At 36.1% G+C, this 10807-nt stretch overlaps 1 protein-coding gene across 1 annotated transcript; it reads right to left on the bottom strand.

Annotated features, from left to right (window-relative positions):
• Nucleotides 1–417: 417 nt before the first annotated feature.
• On the bottom strand, nt 418–10758 carry csnk2b (casein kinase 2, beta polypeptide). The gene is made up of 7 exons (XM_032581064.1): nt 10625–10758; nt 9233–9314; nt 7935–8037; nt 7637–7752; nt 6024–6099; nt 4622–4811; nt 418–2817 (listed from the first exon to the last, which is right to left on the bottom strand). Exons 2-7 carry the CDS (start codon nt 9302–9304, stop codon nt 2727–2729), a joined length of 648 nt encoding a protein of 215 aa, XP_032436955.1. The 5' UTR covers nt 9305–9314; nt 10625–10758; the 3' UTR covers nt 418–2726.
• Nucleotides 10759–10807: the final 49 nt, after the last annotated feature.

Here is a 10807-nt window from a genome sequence, read left to right as displayed (position 1 = left end):
TCGATCGGGTTGCTAGGTGACGTTGCTAGGTAACGGCGCAGCGCGACTCAACGGTCGGTTGATTTTTGAAACGTCTCATTTTCCAAATCACCAAAAAAAACAGCTGGGTCTTTCTTTGTTTTTTAAGCAGTTTAACTGTTTTTAGAATAAAACAAAGACCTAAATATAAGTATAAAAACGTGTAAAATGTGAATTTTGCATATTAATATCTGTACCGTTTACAGAAATAAACCACAATGTCATTTTTTCCTATCTAAATACAGTTTGAGAATTACAGTAAATATTAATTACACTGACAAAGTTATGCTACAGTAAAATACAAAATTGTGATCAACTATTCAGAAAATAATTTTAACTTTCTCTATAGTGCCACCTGGTGGCACCAAGGCTGAATTTCAACAGAGACGACAAAGGACATGAAAAGAAAATAGAAGTTTATTGAGTTTCCGAATCCTGCTCAGCCTTCCAGTCGCACAAACACAACAACACAAACATGAGTTAAAATCTGGACACATAAATACAGTTTCTCTTGTGTCATAAAGTCTTGAAAAGAAAACACAGTTGCAGTCACACAAACGAGCGGGGCGGTCTGTTGAGTCCATCAAAAACTGAGGGGAAAAAGTGAAAAGAAAAGGTAAACAGATCTGGAGAGTCCGTCTCTGAAGCTCAACATAAATAAAAACGGAGAGGCTGAAGTCGGATCGGTGCAGCAGAAGAACGAGCTGATGGATTCAGATTGTCGAACTCCTCAGAAATAGTTTGACATGTTTATGTTTTTATTTATTTTATGAGTTAAGATTTATTTACTGCGGTTATGGGGGCAGCTAAAGAGCAAAAAAGGTAGAAACCAGGAGGTCAGTCAGTGAATGCAACCAAACCCAGAAAATTAAACAAAATTAACTTAAAGAAAAAAATCTAAGTCGGCTAAAGTGGCTCCACATTGTGTTTCTAGCAAAACCTTCAGTGCCAACACAGATTACTAACTTCAACTTCATTATTCTGGTTTGATCGTGAGCCAGAACGTGGATCAGAACCACGAGGGCTGCAGCAGAAACCGTTCAGCACATACAAACGGATTAATCATGATATTTGATCATAATGATGGATAGAAGGCAATAAATACAAACAACTAGAAGAAACCCACACAAAGCTGTTCAGTCCACGTTCAGGAAGCCGTTTTAGGGAAATGAAGTGACCCTTGACCCCACACCAAACAAAACCTCTCCAATATTTCCATTTCAGAATCCACAAAGTTCAGCATCTGTAAAATATTTCATAAAATTTCCATCAGTTTTTATAAACTTTGTGGGATGAAAACGTTGAGCTACAGGAGGTTTATAATCACCCGATTCATTTATTTTATTTTTTTTCACCACCGATCGACTATTTTAACAAGAAAACTAAAATTTTTCAAATATAGACTGGAGTGTCTTACAATAAATGAGTGTTTTAAATCAATTTGTGATCGTTTTTGTTTGTAAAAATTCTCAAAAATAGTTTCTGTAGCGTCTAATCCAGATTAAGGATTATACTTAAACACTAAAACAAACAAAACAATCTGCAAAACTACGCAGGTTCGCTCTCAGCAGCAAAAACAATCAAGCTGCAATTAAAATAAATCTTTGATGGAGATCATCCAAATATAAATCAAAATAAAATCCTCTTTATTGACAGGTTTTTATCTGTTAGAAAGTTAAACTCAGATGTTTGATCAAACCAAATGACATATTTTAAGTCCAATTATGAATCCTTATTTAATATTTTTTTTAATGGGACTAAATGAATATAAATTATGAAGTATAAAGAAACATTAAACTGAAATCAGAGCAAAGTTGAACTTCAAGGGTTTTTTTTTTTTAGCTAAACATAAAAACAAGCCAGCAGGGTCAAAAGGTCACATTTACAGCTTCCTTGTTAAGAAGAGGAAAGCAAACAAAAACAAAAAAACACAAACTAAACCAGCTGCGTTGACAAACAGCGAGTCCTACAAACCATTTATCAGCGTTTTTAGTTTGTGAATGGATGAAACGTCTCGACGTCAAACTGTTTCTGCGGCGAAGCTGAATCTGCGCGGGGGAGGAAATCTGCCGACATTCAGAGCAGAAGCTGCGTTTCTACTGGCGGCTGCTTTCACATGCAGGAGGTTGTTACACAGCGGCATTAATTACAATTGTTTGACGACTCACAAAGTCAGATTTGATTATTTTCTGCACCTTAAGGCAAATTTAACACAACGTTCCACACAACCGCCTCAGAAGTAGCTCCGTGTTTTCCTGCTTTGATGAGTGACGATGAAGAGGAAGTGAAAATAAAAACCCGCCTCCCAGCAGCATCCAAACGGGAGAGGAAGCTTAGCAAAGATGGAGGCTCACCAGGAAACAAACTGCAGTGCCACGAAGCCCCGCCGTCCCTCTGCTTCCTCCCACCTTCTGTTTTTGGCACGGATGAGTTCGGTGAATCTAAAGTGTGTGGCTCTGTCGGCATGTGTGTGTGTGTGTGTGTTTCTCATAGCTGTGTAAGTGTAAGTGTGTTTTATTCTTCTGTCTATTTCACACTTAAATCTTTACCCTTTTTCCCTCATATGGGCTAATCTAAAGCAAAAATAATACAGTCTCCATTATGGCGAGGGGGCATCTGGGGAAAATACGGCTGACCCCTCTCCACGTGCTTCTTTCCTGACTCTCCTTTCGCCACATTCTTCCTCCTCCTCCTCTTCGTCGCTGCTCCTAGCGGATGGCCTTGACGGGGCTCTTGAAGCTGGAGGCGGCTTGCAGCTGCAGCTGGTAGGCCATGGGGTGGATCTTAAAGCCGTACAGACTGCAGGAAACACACAGTAAGAAACAGACGTCAAATAGAGATCGGCAGTTTCTGAGAGTTTTGGCAGTGATGGACTCAGACCTGAACCTTCAGAGCCTCATGATGACAGATGCTAAATAAACAATGTGTGGATGAGACAAAACTTTCTCCAGCTGAACAGAAACAAAACTGAAGTTATTATCTTCTGACCTAAAGAGGAACGATCTAGAGTCAATGCACAGCTTCAGTTATTACAGCTGGAAACTAGAGATCAGGCTGAAACCTGGGAGTAGTGATGGACTCTGACCTGAACCTCCAGAGCCACATAAAGACAGTTACAAAGTCGGCCTTCTATCACCTGAAGAACATTTCCAGGATTAAAGGACTAATGTCTCAGCCAGATCTAGAGAAACTTATCTTTGTGTTTATCTTTAGTCGCATTAATTATTGCAACAGCGTCTTCTGTCCAACAAATCAATCAAACAGCTGCAGCTGATCCAGATGCTGCTGCTGGAGTTCTGACTAAAACCAGGAAGATAGAGCACATAACACCAGTTTTAAAGTCCCTCCACTGGCTCCCTGTAGCTCAAAGAATAGACTTTAAAATACTGTTGTTAGTTTATAAATCACTGAACGGCTTAGCACCACAATACATTAAAGATCTGCTGTTGTCATAGCAACCTCCCAGACCTCTTCTGGTTCTGGTTCTGCTCTGCATCCCCAGTAAAAGAACCAAACAGGAAGAAGCAGCATTCAGCTTCTATGCACCACAAGTCTGGAACAAACTCCCAGAAAACTGCAAACCAGCCGAAACACCGAGTTCCTTTAATTCTAGACTAAAAACCTCCTGTTTAAAGTTGCTTTTGAAACATAATCAATGAAACATTAATCAATATATTGGAGGTGTATTGATGATTTTGATGATGGCGCTCATCAAAATGTGATATCTGTTTTTCACTGTAAGGTGTTTTAATGTTTTCATGATGTTTATAAAACACTTTGAACCGCCTGTTACTGAAATGAGCTACACAAAGAAACTCAACCGTCTTCATTTTAATCAATCAGTTCAGGTAATCAAACCTGCTGCAATAAGCAATAAATCAATCAATCAACTGACAAATTAAAACAAGCTCAATCATTTCCACTTGCATGATTTGTCATTTTTCTCTCTTCCTACCAAAAACTGGATGGTAAAAGTCTGCAGTCTGGTGTTCTGGTCTCAGACTGAAGGACAATTTTGTTTAAAGAGACTAAATAATTAATTTTATTTGTTGTTTCGTTTATTTATTTTGGATATTTAAAATGTCTTCCAGTTAAAGTGTTAAATTTTCATTAAAATTGAAAGTTTATTGATATTTGAGAATGTGTTGTTGCATTATGATGCCATTACTAACATATTACTTGAAAATGGTCTCAAAACGGCAACATTATTATTTATCGCGATAACATTTGGGATAAATTATTGTTATAATAAATAAATTTGTTATAGTTAAAGTGTTTAAATCCTATTGAACTGCGTTGAATTTTTGAAAAAATGTAAATTAAAATTTTAAAAAAGGAATAGAAAAGTTAAGATAAAATTTGATAATTTTGTTGTTGTTTTTGTTTAGCCAACATAATTACATGTATTCTTTTCAAGTGTCTATATTTACATTCAAATGCTCTGTGTAGAAAATGTTTTCTTCTGAACAGAAAATGTTTCATGAAAGAAAGGATGTAACAAGTTAGTTCTGTTTAGGTTCCCAGGGGGACGCATTTGTGTGCGACACACAGCGGGCGTCCATTCTGTAAACAGCCGTTCAGGCCGACCGCGCGTTTTACTAACCGGGGGACAAACTGGTTGGCGGGTCTTTTGGGTCGGTACTCGGGGTGAACCATGAAGAGCATGTGGGGGAAGCCGGTGCCGAAGTAGGCTCCGTCTGTGTGGTGGTGTCTGGAGGACTTGGGTGTGTAAACGTCCATACATTTAGGGCAGTAGAGCTTCACCATGGCCTCCCCTGGGATGTCCGACAGGCCTGCAGAGGAAGAGAGGAGATCAACACAAACTCAATGTTCACCACATGAAAACATTTTTATTTCTTCTATTTTTTTCACTGGGATGCAGGACGTTATGGGCCGATGTTAGCTGTGAAATTCTGTCAAAATAACTCACCGATATAAAAGCCGTTGTTTTTATATGACAAACCAGAGACAGTGATGCCTGTTTGAGTGTCACAGTCTTAGAGAGAGCAGATGTCATGATAAATATGGCATTAAACATAAAGCAAGTTGAAAGTGTTGCATCATTTTCAGCCTCCTTTTTAGAGTTTGGTAGCAGGCTAAGCTGACGAAGTTAATGCAGTATTTTAGAGAAAGTCACAGAGCTTCAGTCAGTAGGTATAGGAAAGATATTGGTATCGGTTAGCGGTCAAATGAGTTTAAGTATATCGGATTTCGACCCAAAATCTAATATCCTGCATCCCTAATATTTTTATTTTTATTCACCAAACATTACAGACCAACAAAAAGAGGTTTTGATCTAGGAAATAAATATCTGGATAAGAAAATGAATAAGAGCAACCAAAATAAAATAAAAAAAAACACAAGGAGTTGTACATTGAAATGAAACACTCAGGACAAAATATAACATAACCAGATGGTTTCAAAACAAAAACAATGAAACTGTTTAACATACGGCTCTGGTAAAAAAAACAAACTAAGAGTCCACTGCACTGAACCTCAATAAAACCTCCTGGTTATTCCACCAAATATCGATTTCTGACTTAAAACATTAGTATTGTTGTTCCTGAAAGTATTAACTTGTTTTCTTTGCAGTATTTGAGGTCTGAAAGTGCTGCATCTTTTTCCTTATTTTGACAATTTCTCTAAATTTTTGCTTGTAATTTCAGAGACATGTTGTCAGCAGTTCATAGAATAAAATAACAATGTTCATTTTACTCAAACATAAAAAGTAAAATCAGAGAAACTGACCATTTAAAATGGTTTCTTAATTGTCTCCAGATTTTCCCCTTTTGGCAGTGATTTTCTGACTTGAATTATTATTTTTCTTTTCTCTAATATTCCCAGATTAACTTAATCAAGGCAATACTTTTATTTCCACCAATTCAGGAAACATTTCATGAAAATATTCTGACTCCAACAGCAGCAGCAAATCAGGTTTAATCAAATAAACGCTCAGATGCCGTCATCAATAACTTCTTTATTTGAAGAGCATCGTTTTAACTCACCGATGGGAAGCATGGGCTGATTCTCACAATAAACTCGTGGGCAATATCCAAAGTCTCCCTGCTGGTACTTTTCCAGCTGATGACAGAAAAAAAAAAAAAAAACAGTCAAATTGGCAAGATTTAGCTTTTAATTTTGACATGAACCACATTTTAAGGCCTAAACAGAAATAAAAAATGTTTTTTTTTCATATTTTCTAGAGTAAATAAAGACATCACACAACACATTTTATTTAATAACTGAGATATTAATGGGTATATACAGATTTAGTGAGCAGAGAATTGATCACGTGTTAAATTCAGTCTAAAGGTCTGTCAGGTTTACCATCAATTTGATTTAATGTGCAAACCGTCTAAAACTTTCAGGTTCTGCAAAAGCAAAACTGAAACATTTCTCCTACAAAATAAGCTGTTAAAAGTTACTGAATGCAGTAAATTAATCACTGAGACAAACCTTCAAACATAAAATAAAATAAAATAGTCTTAAAAATGAAGAAACAAATGGAGAACCCTAAAAATGATCTTCATGAGAATGCTTTAAAACAGAATGGGTTCAGTCAGAGGCGTTTTCTGGTGTTTTACTGACTGCTACAGTGAAACTTAAGTTTCACTCTACGACTAATAAAGTTTTTCTGATTTTAATTTTGAAATTCAAGATCATTTGGGATAAAATCTCATTGAGTTTAGAGAAACATTTAATCTGTAACGCCTGAAAGTTTGAAATTTTCCCTGATTCCTTGTTGCAGAATCTTCCAGAAAAATGTAAGTTTAAGTTGACTGGAAGATTTTGTTCCTCTACATCAAACTCATTTTTATTTTGCTCCATATCAAAAATCTGAATGTTCTTAAAGGGCCGGTTGTGCCAGAATGTGTTACTAAAACCCATCAACTGTTAAAATATCAGTAAGTAGCTGTTCCTCCAGGATTTTGTGACGTTTTAGTGTTTTTTGCAATCAAAATTGCAGATTTGGTGGAGCCATATGATGGAAATGTTTGTAAGGAATTTTAAGAAATTTACTCGCCGTATCAATTAGGGAGCATAAAACTAAGCAAGGCTGAGGCAGCAGTCAATTAAACTCAATATTTTCACCAACTTGAGAAAATTTGCAGTAAAATCAGAAAAAAATGTGAAGATTTGTTGATTTTGTATAAATTTAGCAGATTTGTGGAAAGAAGCAGGAGGGACTTATTGATGTAATTTGGGCCACATAAAAAGCTACAGCGGGCCAGATTTGGCCCCCGGGCCTTGAGTTTGACAACTGTGCTCTGCAGGACAAGTTTCAGAAACACCTGATTAAACTGTTATTCATTCTTTTAAATTAAAATAACACTAAAACCAAACCGAACATCAAAAACAACTCATTTTTTTGCGGTTCAGATTGTATTTTTATATTAATTACAAAAGCTGTATTTCTGTTTTATTCATTTATTCTCATATTCTGACAACATAAGGATCAACTGAAGCTTCAATTATTTGTCTTTTTATAGTGTTTCTTTACTAATTTCCAGTTGCAGCAGATCTGATGGGGAAAAAAGTATGAAGTTATGATTTTCAGTCTTCAATCCCGGAGCGTCGGGTCGAGCTGCAGGATAAAAGCGACGGGTTTGGCGCCTACCATCTGTGCGATGCCTCGGTTGGTGAGGATGTAGCGAGCGTGGATGAGGCCGTAAAGCATCTCAGCGGCCTGCTCAATCAGGTCGCTCTGGTTGGGATTATCCTCCAGCTCCTCGTCTGAAGACAAGGAGAAAACATCTTTACTAGGATAAAACATCGTGAATTAAGAGGAGGACGAAGGAGGAAAAGGATAAAAACGTTATCTGAAGCAAACTGGGCTTCATTAAAAAGCTATGATGAGAAAAAACAGATGAAAGTCAAATATCTTAGTCAGAACTACGACAGACAGCAGTACCGACCCGGTTCCAGGTCCAGGATCATGTCCAGGGCCTGGCGGTAGTGAGGAACCTGCTCGTTCAGGCCCGTCAGGTTGAACTTGTCCTGGATGTAATCCTCATCCACCTGGAGTTCAGGGAAACACAAAAGACCAAACGTAAACTTCTACTGGATTCTGGGTCGGGTTGTGAGAATCGATTTAGATCCGTTTGATTTTTATAAAAGATTAATTCATTTTTGTTTGTTCTGATGTTTTGTGGTCGGATAAACCGGGTCACACGTTGTGAAAATTATTCATTTAAACATTAAAGGATTCTTTATGTAATATTAGAAACATACTAACAAATACCTTTTTTAAAATAGAAAATAAATAATTCATTGCCTAAAATGTGATAGCAACATTCCTTTAGTGTACGCTAAATAATTTGTAGCAAAAAAAAACCCCAACAAAAAAATCTTTCTGCTTGACTTATCAGTACAATGTAGGGCTGATCGATTAATTATTTTTTTAACTAACCGATTAATAATTGGAGCGCAAAAGACATTTAGTGGGAGATTTTTTTTTTTTTTTTTCTCAGATTAACTTTGCTACTTAATGAGTTCTGGGTCGAACATATTTAAAGACAAAAGGTTTTGTTTTTTATTCTTATGTGCATAAAACACTGCAGAGAGTGGAGGACAAACAAATTGATGAAAGAGACATAAATACTTAAGCCAGGCAAAGAAGGATTAAAGGATGGATGGAAGGGATAAAAAGATGGGCGATGGATGAGCTGATAGACAGAAAGATGAGGTTTAGGAATAAAATCAGACATAATTGCTTCCCATTTCCTTCTTTTACCATAATAGAGCAAATCTGGACAATACATTTAATAAATGCTTATAATCTATAGTTTTTTCAGCTTGTATGAACACTGAATGTATCAACAAATTTTAAACATGCCTCTGATTCAATATGACTGAATCTAATGGCTTTTTTTTTTTTTTTTACCTCCAGATCAATTTAACTCAAACCTGATGAAGAAGAGATTCGTCTGAAAGTTGCCAGATGCTGAAAACTGACTGGACTTATGTTACATTGCAAGGAGTAATTCTGGTTTCATAATGTTTACTAAACCAAATCAGATCAAAACAGGATCAGAATCACAATGGAAGTAGAAGATTACAAACTAAATAAGTAGCATTTTATGGTTTTAATAAATTATTACAGATCAAATTACTGAAAAGAGAAAAGTACCAAAGCATTTAAATAATCTGGAACCAAACATGTCTTTTAATTTTGCTTTTACTGTCAACAAGTGATTAGAGTTGGGTCACTTACTTCACAAAAAAACTCATTCCCCCTCAGTCCACAAAACCAGGAAATCCACGATACTTCTTCTGAACTGCTCATCTCTAAAAATCTACAACAAGAAACGGACAAACCGTTAAGCGTCTTTAGGTCCTTTGGTTTAATCAGAACCAAAAGCAAAAATCAGGTGAACAGTTTAGAAATATTTCTAAATAATGTGTTGATCCAGAAACCACAAAAACCTTACAACAGCAATTTTTAAGACAAAGCAGCTACTAATACTATTCGGTCAAATGAAGTGGACGTTACGTTTCCCATTCCTCGCTGTTGAATGAATGCAACACATAATTAACCAGAGGTTAATGAGTCATTTACTTGAGTAACTTTTTGGAAAAAAATTACTTTTAGGAGTAATTTTACTGCACCATGCATTATATTTTAAATTGAGTAACATTATGATTAAGTAGTGCAACATAAAATGCAGTTTATGTTGAAGTGAGATGTCTTATTTCACAAGTTTGTTGTTTAAACGTTATTTCTATCTGCTGGGGGCATTTGGAGATCAATATGATAAATACTATACAGTCAATGAAAGCACTTTACTCTCTTCTAACAAATATATACACATTATATATGTGTATATATAAAGTGTATATATACACATATATATACATCATTGGTTTCATAAATTTATATTGAAGAATTTTGATTTGGAAAAGTGTTTCTTCTGCCTAACTTTGTTTTGTAATCATGTTTGGATTTTTTCCATCTTCCTCATTAAAATACCACGTAACTTTATTTTTTAGTCTGACATAATTTTTAAAATAAAATAAGTTATGGCCAGTTACTCAAAACTTGAGTGACATTTTAATAAAATACTTGTTTACCCTTCATTGAGTTAGTTATTGGATAACTACATTTTACTTTTGAGTTAAAATGTGCTGAAGTAGTGCAACTATTACCAGACTACCCACCTCTGTAATATTTTTTCTGAATTATAAATGTTTTCCTTTTACAAGCTCATAAAAATGATTGTCAAAGAGGAAATTAATAGAGTATAGCACTCTTGACGCAAAATATATTGGCTATATGAGTGAAATCCATACCATAGGAGCTAAAATGGCTAACGCTAAACAACCCAGTCATAACCTTAAGTGAAGGTTTATTTTTAAAAACCAAGACTTTTGTTAACATTTCCTCAAACATATCGCAATGTGTAAATTAACAGGTGTTGATTCTGATTATAAATGTGTTTTAAACAAACGCGGTGGTTACTGAAGCCAAAGTTAGCTCGCTAGGCTAAAAACGGCTAATGGCGCAGCGTCAGAAAACAGGCCTCAAGCTAAAGACCGACTTCCGCTCGAACCTGCTTGTATTCCGTTTTTTATTAAATATCCCAGTCCAATCAGAATAAATACGTACCTGTTTTTTAACTTTTAAAGCCAGAGAAAAGCCGACTTTCAGTTACAAAGCTATTTCTCTAGTGTAAATAAAATGGACACCCCCTCCCGGTTCACTAAGCAGGATCTTCTTCTCCCTATGGCGGCAGACGGCTCAGTGCTGCCCCCTTCCGTTGGCTTCCAGTAGTACAACACTAGTGGGGAT

The sequence above is a fragment of the Xiphophorus hellerii genome, chromosome 13 (assembly GCF_003331165.1).
Source record: "Xiphophorus hellerii strain 12219 chromosome 13, Xiphophorus_hellerii-4.1, whole genome shotgun sequence".
NCBI classification, from domain to species: Eukaryota; Metazoa; Chordata; class Actinopteri; order Cyprinodontiformes; family Poeciliidae; genus Xiphophorus; species Xiphophorus hellerii.
Note: the sequence above shows the minus strand (reverse complement) of the source record. Positions and strands in the feature narration are given on the sequence as shown.